The sequence below is a fragment of the Elephantulus edwardii genome, unplaced genomic scaffold (assembly GCF_000299155.1).
Source record: "Elephantulus edwardii isolate Elephantulus edwardi_28Jun2011 unplaced genomic scaffold, EleEdw1.0 scaffold00152, whole genome shotgun sequence".
Taxonomy (NCBI): Eukaryota; Metazoa; Chordata; class Mammalia; order Macroscelidea; family Macroscelididae; genus Elephantulus; species Elephantulus edwardii.
In genome coordinates this window covers 120,938-137,722 of record NW_006399902.1, presented here as the reverse complement: position 1 = coordinate 137,722, position 16,785 = coordinate 120,938, and the positions used below count along the sequence as shown (strand labels likewise).

Below are 16,785 nucleotides of genomic sequence, written 5' to 3'. Positions count from 1 at the left end.
TTTAATTAGTAAATGTCGACAGAGTAACAAAAACTTAACATCTGCCAACTGCCATAGTAGTTAACTTGTGGTGGCAAGAACACGACAGAAGCTCAAAATTAGTGGACCAAATTGGGCTGGTTTCAAAGAATCTCTCCCACAAGTTTATTACAGGTAGAAGAATATTATCTTGTTAATCACTTGTTATGCATCAGAGAGTTGGACAATGACTAGGGAGGATAGAAGGAGAATTGACGCCTTTGAGCTGTGGTGCTGGAGAAGAGTACTGAATGTACCATGGACTGCCAAGAAAACAAATAGATTCATCCTAGAGAGGGTTAAACCAGGCTGCTCCTTGGAGGCAAGGATTCTGGGGCTTCACCTGACATACTTTGGACATGCTGTAAGGAGAGACAGGTCTTTGGAGAGGGACATCATGCTGGGCAGAGTGGAGGGACAGTGCAGGAGGGGAAGACCCTCTATGAGGTGGATTGATTCAGTGACTGGGGTAATCGGGATGGGTGTGTCGGAGGCAATGAGATTGACACAGGATAGAGCAGGGTTTAGGGCTGTTGTACATAGGGTCGCTATGAGTTGCAAGCGACTCGACGGCACATAACAACAAGAAGGAGAAAACAGTGGTAATGCATCCCAATATGATGGACTTGAAAAGGGCACATCATTTTTGTGGTGCTATTGAAAATAACCACTTCAAAACTGAGAAAACTTCAGAAAAATCCAACTCAAAAGGGTGGTCTAGAGAACAATCCAGTGCCAACGGTTTCCCTAGTCTCAATGATGAAGACTGTGGAAGGTTAACAACCCTTTAATAAAATGAGGTGGACCATATGCTGAGCCTTTCCCCTACATACATTAGTGGGACAACTCAAAAAACAGTCTGAATATTAGTTAATAGAACTGGATCAATGCTAATTTACTGGTTTTGATAACTGTACAACTGTTATACAAACTTAACATTAGGAGGTGGGTAAAGGGTGCAGGAGAACTCTCCATTCTCTTCTTGCAACTTTTCTGTGAAACTAAAATGATTTAACACATTGAGAAAATAAACTAAACCTCAGTATTATGTGAGATGTATGTTTTGTTAATATTAAAGATTTTAAATATGTGAATTATGTCATTGATGGTACGTGGAGAAAAAGTTTCCCTTGTCTTCAAGAAAGGAGAAAATGAACAAATATGGTTATCCAACGTAACTGCATTTACAGGCAATTAAACAAAAGTTATAAGGGCAAAGTCAACAATTTCCACGGGCAAAGTTGTCTAACAAATCTCAGGCCTGATTTCGTTGTACTTGGAGCTTTTCACTTAACCAACTTTTGAGCTAAATGCAAAAGTAGTAATCTTTTCATACTATAGAAAATGCTACAACCATTTTAAAAACCCCTAAGATTCTAACTACCATAAAGTATCAGGGATAGGTGGCAGCCTTATCAAGACCTTCAAATTCCTTTCAGTTTATCTTTATGCCTTACCAGTAATTTTCATATGTCCCATAAAAAGAGATAAAAAAGCAATCACTTAAAACTATGAAAGTGCTAATGTTTCCATCAGTCAAAACATATCTTAAATAATTTCATATTGAGCTTGAACACAAGTAGGAAAATCTATGGAAAACTGTATTTTAATTTGCCATCCCTGGATACTTTAACTTTTTCAAAGTGAAGTACTAAAAATTATGACAAATAGTATCTTTTAAAAAAAGGTGAAGAGGTCTAAGGTGAAACAAAACAATTCTGTCAAACTGATTCCAACAATTTGGTACTTTCTAGTATGCGAGGAATCTATTTCAACGGTTTAGCATTTAAGAGAATTTAAGAATGGTTTATACACATAATGAATAATTTACTGGGTCTCTGGTATGTAGAGTTCTTAATCATAATGCTAATTGCACAGTAGCACTTAAGGGCACAATTAAATCATCTGGGCTGCATAGAATAGGATTAAAATAAATACATTGCAGACAAAAAAAGAAAGTATCAAAACTAGTTTTCAGAATATTTTCTTAAAGTATTCATACATTTTGCTGAGACATCTTCAATGTCTTTAAGGCAATAAACCTCCAAACTTCAGGAAACTAGGCTATAGGCTAAAGGGAATATAAGGTTCACAAAGACTCAAGCCCACTGGATTTTCTTCTATCTGTGCTCCAGTGAAATTCCTATCTCATAAAACGAAATTTAGGATTTAAACAATCTTGCTTATACCACAGATAGCCTCATTAAACAGCTCTACCTATTTCACATTTAAAGACCTTTGGCCAGATTCTATAGAATTAGCATAGTGCCTATCACCCAAAACCATACATTATGCTGAATGAGTAAATTAGGTGTACATGACTCTTCTTTACTGGGGAGATTCCAGAAAAAAGCATCACTAATATTGGCCCACATTGCTTTATAAAGATCAAGGTAAAAAGCAAGCCTAGTTCAGACTTCCTCAAAACAAATTTTCTGAAAATATTTGCCATTTCACCTCTTAAAACTTCTTATACAGTAATACTCCAAAGTTTTTGTACAAGATAGCAGACTCAAATAGTAAATGGTACTAGGAGTGATGCTTAACAGGATCTCACGTTTATTGAGAAGTGATTAATGGTAAAAAGAAAGGCAATGCCCTTTCCTCATTGGCTGAACAAGAAACTGAAGAAACATTCACTACACATTTTACAATATTTTTTTTCTCTTCCAAAATGCATTTCTGTAAACAAGTTTTTACCACTGTTCTTAGTTTTGAAATCAAATTAATCCTGACTTAATCAGTGTAATGTACAACAGAACATTTCTTAGGACTCCTAGTACTTTCATCAAGTAACAAAGGGTCAGAGAAAATGAACCACCCTTAAAGACACAACCTTGGGTAACACTGTAAAGTTTTCCTGGACAAAAATTCTTCATAAAAATGTTCTTCCAGTTCGGAAGGGAAAAACCAAATCCCCACTTTCTAGGGGTGGGTGCCCAAAACCTTTGCAACTCAAGTGTTCTCCAAGTGCAAATGTCAAAATGGGGGGAGGAAAGGGTTTAAAAATTAGAGAAAACTGTATGCACTTATGGACCTTAAAATCGGGGGGGGGGGGGCACGACGGACATAGTAAAAAGACAAAAAAACAAAGGATTATGCTCTGAAATCACAACCAAAGCCAAAATAAAAGGGACATTTTCACCTAAACTACCTAGAGGGATTTTTTGTTTAGTTTTTTCTTTTCCTCTTTTTTTTCCATTTTCCAGTTAAGTCCTATGTCTTTTGTGAAATTCCAATACTTAAACTGCAAGTCTGCAATCGTCTTTGAAGTCAATGAAATTAAGAAAGAAGTCCTAATTCTCTTGAAGGTCAATTTTTCCTCTTTAGGATATGCAGATGCAACCGTTGCTGCAGTCTATGGAGAACTGCCTTTATTTCCCACGACCTTGACGTTCCTATACAAGAAAGAGTGAAAATGGTTAAAAACGTATCAGAGCATGCCTTATACATAAAAAATAACTCAAAACTTGACTCTTACTCATTTTAACGTAGTAATACTCATCCTAATTAATAACAAAATTCGTTTTCTTTTACCCCAAAATTTAATAATCTAGATTTTCCTGTTATACTTGGTTTAGGCTAATACATCTCCTCCTCCTATCTTGAAACCTGATATATGACAGACTTAAGTAAAAAATCTACTGCTCAATTATTTTGCACCTTTACAATATATGTCTGCCAGTAATAAATGCTGAGGTGTGACGACTAATGATCAGAGTCATGGTTAATGTTATATGTCAACACAGCTAGGGCATAATTCGCAGCACTCTGGCAGTTATATAATACTGTCATTTGACAGTTACATAATGATGTAGTTGTCCTCCATTTAGTGATCTAATTATCTTGTATATAGAAAATACTTACCTGGTCACTAGAACCTAACCATATCAGTGAGAAGTGGGTGCAATAGTCAGTACACAGAAATAACGGCCTAATGGAAGGAATGCAAATGACTTGATGAAGGAAAGCAGTAAAATACCAGAGTCAGATTAACTTCAATTCAAATTCTATACTACTCCTAAGCCCTTGGATAAATTAATAGGACTCAGTTTTCTCATAAAAGTATGGGAAAACCAGAGTTAAACAGTACTAAAAAACTGATCTTTCCAGTTCATGAGCATGATGATTGTTTATGCTTTTGTATGACATGTGCCACTCTTAAATCTTGTTACGACATGAGCACATTACTCACCTGACATAAAAAAAAAAACAAAAAACAACCAGATATAGGAAGCCCACTAAGCCAACAAGAAAGAACCTCAGTTCATACTTCTCTCCCCCTGGAGAAGACCAAGGAGTTAAAATTCAGCTGAAAGTGGATTTTAAACATTGATTGCTTAAGTTTTTCCTGAAACAAATCTTAAATGCTCATTTTTCTTTCTAGTAAGAATCTTTCTACTGAGACTTTAAGTGTTATCATTATCACCCTTCCATTTTGCACACAAGCCCATGAATAGGATTTTTAAAAATTAATGACTCAATCAACACAGATTTTAAAATCAGAAGCATTAAGGCCTTAGCAGCCCAAAACATGTTACACAATGTGTGGTCACCATGTAATATTTAAATTAAGCAAGAATTATCAGTGGATGTGAAAATTAAAAGGTGAACTTCTGAATAGGAATAGGATTATCTGTATAGTCTCCAACTATTTTCTCCACAAATTACTTCTGAAATGGGGGGGGGAGAACTAACTTTACAGTGGAAAACCTGGTGGTCAACACCTTAAACAAGTGTTCAAACATTACCATTAAAGGCTTGAATATAATGTGCTATGTATCTCCAAATGTGACGTTAACATCACTTAGAGTTATTTCAACTAGAGCAGTTATAATCTGAATGTACATAATGAAAAAATCTTAAGACAAGCCCAAACTAGTCACATTCTACAAAATAAAACCATATATAATCAAGCAAATTAAGATTATAAAAAAGAAAAATCAGGAGTATGTAAATGAGTGAAAAAGAAACTACTACAGATCTTTTTAAAAGAGGATGAAGGAAAAGGTAATATCCCTTTATTGAATTGAATTAATCAGCATAGTATCACTAAAGAAAAGGAAGACATAGAAACATCTAAAAGAATAATGGCAATGAGAATTAAAGGAAATGGGAAAAGTGAGATTATATTATGGGTAGTTAAATTAAGTAGTAAATTAATAGTAATTAAATTACAAAATAACTATGAGATAGCATCTCACCCCAGTCAGAATAGCAAAATTTAACAGAACAGCAACCAACAAATGCTGGTAAGGTTGTGGAGAAACTAGAACCTTTAAATTCACTGTTGGTAGGAGTTTAAAATGATGCAACCACTGTGGAAGGCGGTATGGCGCTTTCTCAAAAAGTTGCAAATAGAGATACCATTTGACCGAGCTACTGGGAATATACCCCAAAGAGACCATAACTGCCACCCAAGCAGATATATGCACAACCCCCATGTTTACCACAACTTTGTTTACAATAGCAAGGAGTTGGAAACAACCCAGGTGCCCATCAACAAACGAATGGATAGAGAAGCTCTGGTATATTCACATTATGGAATACTACGCTGCATTGAAAAACAAGCAACTCATGCAATATTATTCAAAATGGATGACCCTGGAGGACATTATGCTGAGTAAGTATCTCAGTCACAAAAGGACAAATAGTGCATGGTGCCACTGTTGTAAAACAGGACTGACCTCAGAGCTGTGGGGAAACTGAAAAAGATGAGTTCAATACTGTATACTGCATTGAAACAGATGAGGGAGAAAACTGTTTAAAAGGGATATGTGAGTAGGTATTTCTGTCAGGATAGGAATCCTTAGCAAAGGCTGCATAGTGGAGTAGACCTGGAGGGAAGGATTGTAAAACAATGAAATAATTTTTCTTTTACTTTTCCAAGAGGGGCATGTACTAGGGGGAGGGCTGGAAGGGGAGAAAAGTGCAACAATGAATGAATGGAAATCCAAAGTCTCTGTACATTTTCATTCAAATTAGTAATAAATTTTAAATTTTTTTTTAAAAAGTAAATTAATGTTACTGAACAAAATGTGTATTTTGTTATGTACTGTCGAGTGGCAAGTGGCCCATAGTTGACCCTCCAGCGGGTTTTTCAGAAACAGTAAATCGTCCAGGAGGAGACAGGCCATCTTTATCACAAAAGTAGCTGGTGGATTCAAATTTCATGTCTTTAGATTGGCAACACAAAAATTAATTTCCTTTGAAAAAACCTTCATTCAGGGCTCTTGCTCCGTATTTCCATTCAAGGCGGGAGATCTATCCCTTTGGTATGTACCTTTTTTTTTAATGTAACATTTTAAATAAATTTATCTTTACTTTTTACCCTTTTAAAAAAATTTTATTCAAATCCAATTAAAAATAATTTCAATTTAAAAATTCAAAATAAGAGATTAAAGAGACATGAAAACTATATTCTCTGACTAGAACCTCAGCTCCCTAACTCAATCCACACGCTAAAATTTATCAAGATCATTAAGATAACCGAAAATCCTTATTAAGAGCTGAGATCAAATAACAGTACTGTATTAAATGTTCCAATTTTGATAACTGCACAATGATTGTACGTGTATACCTCTATCTTGTTTTTAGGAACTATGCACTCTAACTCACTTTCAAATGGTCACGGGAAAAAATAATCACCACAAAAGCCAAAGAGAAGTATAAAACAAATAAAGCAAAAATGTTAAAGTGGTAAATGAGTAACAAGTATGGAAATTTCTTATGTTTTCAATTCTGTAATAATCTGAATTAAAGAATTTGAATTTATTTAAAAACAAAAAGTAAAATATGGAGCAATGACATTTTTCATGGAATTCTACTGAAAATAAACAGCCCACAAGGTCCTTTCAGTGCTGCAGTTCTCTAACTACTGGAATGTCTAATTAGGTTCAACTAACACATAGTGTTGGCCAGGCATGCGAATGTAACTTCAACAAGTAAATGCTTCAGTTTGTTCAGAAAACACTATGATCTTTCCAAAGATAGGTTGTGGTCCATATTAGATATTTTGCTTATAAAAATATTGTTTCTTTAAGGCTTTAGCTAAAGCACAGCAATGGTATGATGTTCCTACAAGACCACTGTATTCAAACAAGTATTGTTCTATAAAAAGTAATATCTTAATCTAGAATTTAAAGAAAGTTGTGTTTGTAGGCACAATGATGTTTGAGTAATTAGGAAACTATGGTGGTAATAACGTAATATGATAGATGTAATTAATTACAAACAGCACATACATGTAAAAATACATATATGGCAAGTATTTTATATATTTTTACCACAATAAATAAAATGTGAATGTCTATGTTCATAATCTGGCCACAATAGAAAAAAGATGGAAAACACGTAAGTGCCCATCAACCAACGAATTGTACTAGATACACAAAACTACTACACTATAAAGAACAATCAGGGGAAAATGTAGAACAAAGTCAAACATAAAAAAAAGGGCAGGTTTACTAATGCAATAGATTGCTGGGATTCCTTAAGACTATGGTCCTTTTAAGTCGTCCTTCAAATCTGAAACAAAACTCACACACAGGCCTCAACTTCAAGGCAAACAATAGTCCTATAAACTAACCAATAACATTTGGGAGGCACTCATTCCTTAGACTAGCCTAATCTAATGGACACAAAGGAATAAAAGCAGGAAGAACACATGAAAGTAAATTCAAAGTCAAAGTCACACACCAGAATTACCTTCAACAATATACATCTATCTTGGACATGTCCAACATGTGTATGTATGTGCTGTGAGTGCACATTTGAGTTGAAGTGATGTGGTTGAGTTCCCTATAATACTGTTATGCGGAACCTGTCTGCCATTTCACTTTGTGCTCCTAGTGTTATGTGCAAAACGGTATTGGTATGTAGTCTCGAGAAATGCCTAGTCAGATCTATGCAGGCTCTAATTATCCAAAGAGGAAAACAGATCCTCAATTAAGCTCATTTATTATGAAGTCCCAGTTAATCTGAAAACAAAGTAAAAAGCTATAAAGAAAGAAAGAAGCATTCCAGAAACTAAGAATACTGAAATGACAGTTATGAATCATGAACCACGGCTGAAAATGATCATAATAAAAGATCTCTAGTAGAGAGAAAAAGATAAAACACAAAATTTTTAAAATTTTTTTTAAAAAAGCACAACATTTGCCTAAGGATAAAGCTCAGCAGTCAGGAATGGATAGGAAAACAATGACTAGTAATGGTAAGCAGAAAGACTAAGTGAGAGGAATACCCTTACACTTTAAGGACTGCAATGCCCAAAATGCTTATGAACTGAATAGGAAGCCCATGTTTTGTAAACTTTTACTGAAAAGTAAAATTAAAACTTTTTAAAAAGCAAATTTAAAGATACTAATTACAAAAGAATAAATGAAACTTTCCTAGCCTTCTTCACTAGCTGATCTGTACCTTAAATAACTGGAGAGAATAGCTCTTAGTCACTAACCCTGCCCCAGCCCTTGTCCACTTTAAAGTTAAACTGTGATTTTTTTTTATTCTACAGCTATTTATTAAGCACATACTATGTGTCGTGCACTGTGTTAGGCACTGGGCACTTTGAGACAACAGGTAAAAGTGGTGTGACATTCGTAAGTAGGAGACGGTATCACCATCAACATCTGCCAAGAGCTGACTGTATAGGGCAAAGGTCAGATATACCTTCTCTCACCAAACTATTTATAATTTTTTTTTTAAATTTAGGTTGTTTATTTTTTAAAAAACTCCAAAGCCACTACCCAAAAACCTAACAACAAACCAAAACTTTGTCTCTAGAGGAAATACAGATGGCCCCCACTTTTGTGGATTCAATAAACAGCAGGTTGATAACATTTGAGTGGAAAGCAATTAAGTGGATAAATCAATCTTTCAAAAGGAACATAAAGTACTATTTTAGCAGTAGTAGTAGTAGTAAAAGTAATAATAATAATAATAATCATCATCATCATCTACAGATAATTTAAAGTATATAGGAGGATGTACGTAGATTGTACGCAAATACTACACCATTGTTATAATGGGCCTACTATGCACTTGTAGATTTTTGAGAGAGGGCGGAATGTGGTCCTAGAACCAATCTCCTGAAGATACTACAGTTGTATTTAAAAAGCCCCAAGGTGGCAAATAAGTCTGCACATAGAGCCTCCCTTACCTCTTAATCATGTCTTTCCTATTTTACTGAAAATCCTCAATTTTCACTCATCCTACCACCTTTCTCTTCCATTTGTTGAATAAAATACAATTTAATATTTGTATCTACTGGATTTACTTCTAACCCTAAATTCTGCTATTTCTCTATTTACTCTAAAATTAATTTACATAACCCTCAAATAATTCTTCCTATAGTCCTTGAATTTGACATAAAGAGAGTACATGATCCTTGGTTGAAAATATGTTATCATGAAAAACTATGCCACAATTATACTAAAGTGATTTTCGTTGTTTTACTACACCAACTACTATGTGCTATCTGTAGTTTTTCTGTGGTTTATAGGACATTTTAGTTTCCAATTGTGACTGAGAAAAGTTAAGTTTAATGGCAAAAAGACTGATAAAAAAAGACTGATGCATATGTGAGAGTGTGTTTATCATTTAACATCACAACATCAAAAAAGCTACTATTATACCAATGGACAAATAGGCAACATCATGATGGATGGAGAGGAGATTGAAAACTGTCAAGAGCTTCATCTTGCTCAGATCCACAATTAACACCCTTAGTATCAGACACACTGGGGAAATCTGCAGTTAGGAACCTCTCCAAATTAAGGAGTAATGATCTCAGTTTGAGAATTAAGGTGTGTCTGATTCAAGCCAGAGCCTTTCCAATCACTTGCTATGCATCTGAGAGCTGGACAGTGAACAAGGATGACAGAAAAAGAATTGACGTCTTTAAGCTGTGGTGTTGGAGAAGAGCGGTGAACATCCCATGGACAGCCAAGAGAACAGACAGATGTGTCTTGGAGAGGGAGACAGAGTGCTCTTTGGAAGCAAAATAGATGAGGCTTCACTTCACATACTTTGGGCATATTGCTTGGAGGGGCTAGTCCTAGGAGAGGGGCAAGATGCTGGAAAGGGTGAAGGGTCTGCGAAGGAGAGGAAGACCCTCAGCCAGATTTGATACAGTGACTGCCTCAATGGGTTCCTGTGTGAAGATGTGAAGATGGGTGCAGAATAGAACAGGATTCAGGTATTTGTTCACAGGGTCCCTATAAATTATACTCGACTCAATGGCACCAAACAACACACAACATACCTTCCACATGTGAGGAAACTTTTTAAACTTAGTAGCTCCCAATTTAGAGCAGGGCTGTAATATTTAAAATATCTTCTATCACCTCATTCATTGTTTTATTTTTCTAGATGCAACTAGACTGAATTCCTGAGAACCAAACTAGAATACCAGGATGAAAATAACTTTTCTTCCGTTTTTTCCAATACTTAAAATAAGATTTGAGCTGCCTGAGAGGCATCACCTTTCATTTAGCAGTGCAATTAACTATGAAGTATGCCACCACAGGTCCTAATTTTTAAAAAAGAGACCAATACAAAAAATGCATGGAAATAAAAAGGAAATCTGAGGCTCCTGAATCTAACATTTCAGTTACACATACACTATTAACAAGATCATAATTCAAGTTTTATCTATGTAGTGTCAACCAAACATAAACATCTAACTCTTAAAAAAAGCCTATCATATGTTGTAAGGAGGGAGAGGTCCTTGGAGAGGGACATCATGCTTGGGAGGGTGGAGGGACGGCGCAGAAGGGGACAACCCTCTATGAGGTGGATTGATTCAGTGACTGGGGTAATCGGGATGGGTGTGTCAGAGGCAGTGAGACTGGCACAGGATAGAGCAGGGTTTAGGGCTGTTGTACATAGGGTCGCTATGAATCACAAGCAACTCGACGGCACATAACAACAACATCATATGTTTGTAGGTAGTAGTTACTCAGCTGCTAATCGCAAGGTCAACAGTTTGAATTCACCAGATGAGGCTATGTGATGCCATGTTCAGCCTTTGAAACCATAAGGAGCAATTCTACTCTGCCTTGCTAGGTTGCTATTAGATAAGACCTGATATGCCAGCAGTGGAATCACATATGTGGTGTGATTCTATATATTCCCATTCATAAACACACACACACCTGATGGGGAAAAAATAATGAACCACTTTTTAACATCTTTGGGTAAATTTACAACGGCTCAAACTCACTCATTACCATCAAGTAGGAACTGACTCATACCTGACCCTCAACTCGGGTTTCCAAAACTGCAGACTAAATAGGAGGAAACCGTTCATCTTTTCCCCCAGGAGTCACTAACGGATTGAACCACTAGAGAGCCAAGGCCTTTGCGTTAGCAGGGCAACTCCTTCAAAACTCAAGCCCTACTCACAATCATCTACATTTAAAACACTAAGATGTAGAACAGAAGAATAATAAAAGAGCAAAGTTCTTTTATCATATTATTTGTATTATTAGATTATAGAACAACAAAGGGACTGGAGCAAAACCAACCTGTGCTCAAATTCTGTTACTTCCTAGTGATCTTGGCAAATCATTTTTTTTTTAAATCTCAATTCCCTGTCTGTTAATGAAAATCAGAAGAGAGCTCTGGTGGCCTAGTGGCAAGAAGTTGTGCCACAATCCTGAAGGTGTGCTGTCTGAATCCACCAGATGATCCGCTGGAGGAGGGGCAATCTCTGGTGCCAGTCAGATTGGACTCGACAGTACACAATAAGGAGTAAAGAAGAAAAAAAAGAAAATGAGAGGTGCAATGACATATCAAAAGCACATGATTCAAATCTACCAGCTGCTCTGCAGGAAAAAGATGGACAATTTCTTCTTGTGCAATTAAAGTGCCTCTGAAAACCCACTGGAGGGTCAGCAATGAGTCAGTTTTGACTTGAAAATATACAACATGTGTTTTCAAAATTAGAAACAAAAAATGAAAACTGCACAACATTGATGTAAGATACTGTGTAAGATTCACAGTGACCCTATGAACAGATGTGCAAAAGTGGTTCATAAACAGGAAAATACATGCAGATAGATAGTGGAGGGGGGCAAGGAAGATGGGGTTAGAAGAACAGAATAATATAAGACATACAATTAATTACAACTGCACAAACACTAATGGAGATAGAGAAGAAAAATGTCTAATGCAATTTTCATTCACTTTCTATACTGCTATATGGTTATACAATAAAAATCAAATGCAAAACAAATATTAATAAAAAAATTTGTACACGGCAAAAATTTTTACATACAAGTATTAAAAGTTATATCCACAATCCATACCCTAAAAAAAAAACCCCTAAATCAAAGCAGAAATCTATCTTTTCTAAGTAGTTTCACATATTACATAAAGTCAGAAGTTTTGATACCTTTGGCAAGCAGGCTACTAATTTAACATCTCCTAAGAGCTCAAGGACATGATACTGAGAAGGGTGGAAGATCAGCGAAGGAGAGGAAGACCCTCAACCAGGTGGAGTAACGCAGTCACTGCTGCAATGGGCTCCTGAGTGTCAGGAAGTGTTGAGGATGACGCAGGATAAAGTAGGGTTCAGATCTTTTGTTCATAGGGTCGCCGAAAGTCGTACTCAATAGCACCTAATAAAAACAAGCCTCAAGAACAAACTAACAAGTATAAAGGAGTTGTAAAGAAGAGTCAACTGCCTGCCTTTTCCCCTCTGTATCCAACAACTTGAATTTGGAGTTGAGGCATTCCCTTTATTTTCACAAACCCAACTCGAGTCTTCTCAATGAAAATTTTCTGTTGGAACTAGATCTAAATGGTCTCATTCTTTTTGGGGGGTACTTGATCTCATGCTGTAAATATAGTTTCATTTATGATGTGAGGCATTAATTCCTTGATATCTTTTCTATGGCTAACTATAGCTGAATCAATTAAACTAATAATTACAGTAGTCAGCAAGTAACAAAAAATCATTAGGACACTATTGGTCTAAGTGTCTGATTTGGTCCAAAGGAGGTGGCAACATGAGGCTGCATGTAGACAAAGTTAACAGTTTCAACCGGCAGCAGGGATGATCTTAACTGCATACTCAGAAAAATTCTCTTTGCTCATCTTCAAATATAGATCTCACTGGTGAAGGTAAAAAAGGAAGAAGCAAATGAGCTTTGTTTACTCTAATTCAAGAAACAGAGGTTTTTCTCTTCCACCTAAAACTCCAGATAGAATGCTGGCTGGATCATACTGTTCCTCAAGCTAGAGGAGTCAAACCAACACTACAGGTTACTCCTCGTAAGAGTTTGTTCTTTATACCCTCCACAGAGGATTATTGTTGTGCGCGCCATCAAGTCAGACCTACAGCTGACCCTCTAGCAGGTTTTCAGAGGTAGTAAATCACACAAGAGGAGACTGCTCATCTTTCTCTGGTGGAGAATCTGGTGAATTTGCACTGCGTACCTTTACGTTGGAAGGAGGAGTGGCATCCACTTCCGTAATAGCTTGCCTCAGGAAACCCTATGAACCTGGAGAGAGGATGAAAGGCACCCAAGCGTCGAGGACTCTCCTTCATAGGGTCGCTATGAATCGCCTGCGACTTGACTGACTTGACGGCACTTAACAACCTTTATGTTGGCAGTGCAATTCCAAAGCACTAACCCACCAGAGTTCCCTCACAGGATTAAGTAAACCAAACATCAACAAGAGATAATGAACTGACAGAATCCTCATACTTCTCCAGTTTCAAAAAAGATTCCTCCCTTCTACCCCTTTAAAATATATGTCCAACTAATGGATTTTAAATTATGTTTTATATAAGTGATGGTTAAGAGATCTTCCTAGGAAAAAATTAATCTGTAAAGTTGGTCATTCATGTGGTTCTACATAAGCTTGTTTTTAGGGGGGAAAACAATTCCAGTGCTAAATAATTTTAAAACTGTTAAGAGGAGGGAAATTTGGGGGGTGGGGAACCCAAATGTTACGGGGAAATCGTTAATTCTACATAGGTAAGCAACTGAATGGCTCATAATTTTTCATTTAAACTATTCATCTCGGAAACTTTAAATGCTGTCAAGTCAGAACACGTGGCTGACCCTCCAGTCCCTCTCAGATGCTATAAATCACATGGAGGATTGCTTTTTCCTGCAAAGCAGCTGGTTGACTTGAACCACCTGTCCATGGGGTAGTGACACAACTCCTTACCATTAAGCTTCCCTAAACTATTCCTGTTGTTGTGTGCCCTCGAGTAGGAATTGACCCCCTTGCAGTTTTCAGAGGCAGTAAATTGCACTGGAGGAGACTGCCCATCCTTCTGCAGAGCAACTGGTGGATTTGAATCACATGCCTTTGGAATTGCAGCACAGCTTCTTACCACTACCCACCAGAGATCCCTAAACTATTCATGTTTCTGCTGTATACCAGAGAGTTAGAAACGACCCATAACTGATCCTCCAGTGGATTTTCATAGGCAATAAACCACACAGGAAAAAAAAGACTACCCATAGACCAACTGGTGGATTTGAACCACATGCCTTCGGGATTGTAGAGCAGTTTTCTACCTCCAGGCCACTAAAGCTCCCTCCACTATACATTGTCATTTCTAAATTATTCTAATATTACTAAATACCTTTGTGCCACGAATGTTTGACGTTTAGGATAAAGGCAGTCCCTGTGGACCAATCTTCCATCATACAAAAAACGGTGTAAAGCTATTTTTAATACCCAACTGTACTTCAGCCATTTTTATAGAGTCATACCAAAACTGGTCTTATTCCCCTAAATAAATCTCTTGGGACAGATAGCCTAAAATATACTGAGACAGACTGGAGGCGGGAAGAGATTAGAATAATACAGGAAAAATAAGCACAGATTAAGTGTAGAGATCAAAACTTTAAACCCCAAGAGCAAAGCAATCTTAACTTGTTTTTATTTATCAGAAATAAATTGACTTTTCAATTATCTGTTGATTTCCTGCACACTCTGCATAAATTATATGTTACTTGAAGTTTTCTTCAAGACATAACCTTTTGTTTTCTTTCTAAAGCTCAGACCACTTCCTCTCAATCTCTTTTGTTGTTTTTAAATCATCCTTTAAATTCAGGTATCTAAAAGATTCTTTTTTGGTTCTCTCCTTTCATGCCACAAAAGCCAAACACAATTCAGCTTTCTTAGCTCTGCTTTCTTAACATGTGTGACTTTGCAAGTTATTTACTTTCTTCTGCGCCTCAGTATTGGTCTTAACTCATAAAGTTGAATACTTACCAATGAGTTGAGAAATTTTAAATGTGTGCACAACGGACAGTCATAAGCCAGACACTCAGAGATCATTTAATAATTATCAATAGATCCTACTGTATCAAAAAGCACTAGTATTACTTCCAAAATAATTGTTAATAGATCCTACTGTTTCATAAAGCACTACTATTACTTCCAAAATACAACTTATCTTCAAACTCTAACCTCACCCACTGCTCTCATGTTCTACAATTTTTTTTAACTAGTCAGCAGGTCCGTGAACTACATTCTTCCCCATCACTGTCTTCATGCAGTGCACGGGGGAGCAGAGCAAGACCAGCAGAGGGGTTTTCACTGTGGGGCGGTGATGGGCATATCCACCTGACCCAGATGCCAGCGCACTGGGGCCCACGCCAGGGTCCCCAGCAGGCAGCGGCGGGGCGGTGCCCACGACCCCCAATCCCTGCATCATGCACGTGCGACCCCCAACCCCTGCATCATGCACATGAACGGCTCCCTGGGCGCCTTCCTGTTGTTGGTGGAGACGCAAATTTTCTATTCTCAGTCTAGGTTCAGGGCTTTTTTCCTCCAAGATTTAATATTTAACCCTTAGATATGTACCTGCCCCCCTTTCGCTTAATACCTAAGTATTTCCCTGAGTATAAAGCTCATATGGCTGTTGGAATTAAAGTAAAGCTTTAAAAGCTTGAAATTTCTGGGTAGTGCATCTAGCTTGCAATAAAACACAAGCTTAAAAGATTAGCAACGGAAACCTACCCATTAAGGCTGCAGGAAAAACTCTGGTGATCTGCTTGCGTTAATAATACACCTATGCTGAGTGACGTATCTCAGTCACAAAAGGACAAATACTGCATGGTGCCACTGTTGTAAAACAGGACTGGCATCGGGGTTGGGGGGTGACTGAGAAAGATGGGTTCAATAATGTATACTGCATTGAAACAGATGAGGGAGAAAACTGTTTAAAAGGGTTATGTGATTAGGTATTTTTGTCATGACAGGTGTCTAGAGTGAAGGCTACATGGTGGAGTGGACCTGGGGGAGGGTTTATAAAACACTGAAAGACTTTTTATTTTACTTTTACAAGAGAGCAGTGTACTAGGGGAGAGGGGTGGGAGGGGAGAAAAGTGCACAAGAATGAATGGAAATCCAAAGTCTCTGTAAATTTTTACTGAAATAATTAATTTTTAAAATGTTAAAATAGTAAAAAAAAAAATACACCTAAGAAAACTCAATGAAGCTCTATGAAAACTACCCTGTAACACATGTAATCAATAGGAATAGAATGGACTCAATGCTATGAAGTTTCATTTTATTAAAATGTCTAATTTGGTGTTCAGTAATAACTTCGTTCTTTTCACCTCTGTACTACTGCTTCCAATCAACTAACTACTCCTCTACTAAACACAGAAGTATAGGACAAAAACTCAAAAACCTTCATATGCTGAACCCAACAAACCTCTCCAGCTTTATCACTTCCCATTTCCAAAAACATAATCCTCTATTCAGTCTGTAAACACACCATAAGCCTAT

At 36.9% G+C, this 16,785-nt stretch overlaps 1 protein-coding gene across 2 annotated transcripts in view; it reads right to left on the bottom strand.

Annotated features, from left to right (window-relative positions):
• Positions 1-2,554: 2,554 nt before the first annotated feature.
• YTHDF2 (YTH domain family, member 2) overlaps positions 2,555-16,785 on the bottom strand; it is a 27,690-nt gene continuing 13,459 nt past the window's right edge. For both annotated transcript variants that reach the window (XM_006894915.1, XM_006894916.1), the window contains one exon: positions 2,555-3,416. In XM_006894915.1, coding sequence (XP_006894977.1) covers positions 3,393-3,416 — 24 coding nt within the window. In that variant the 3' untranslated portion in view covers positions 2,555-3,392. The remainder of the gene's footprint in view (positions 3,417-16,785) is intronic.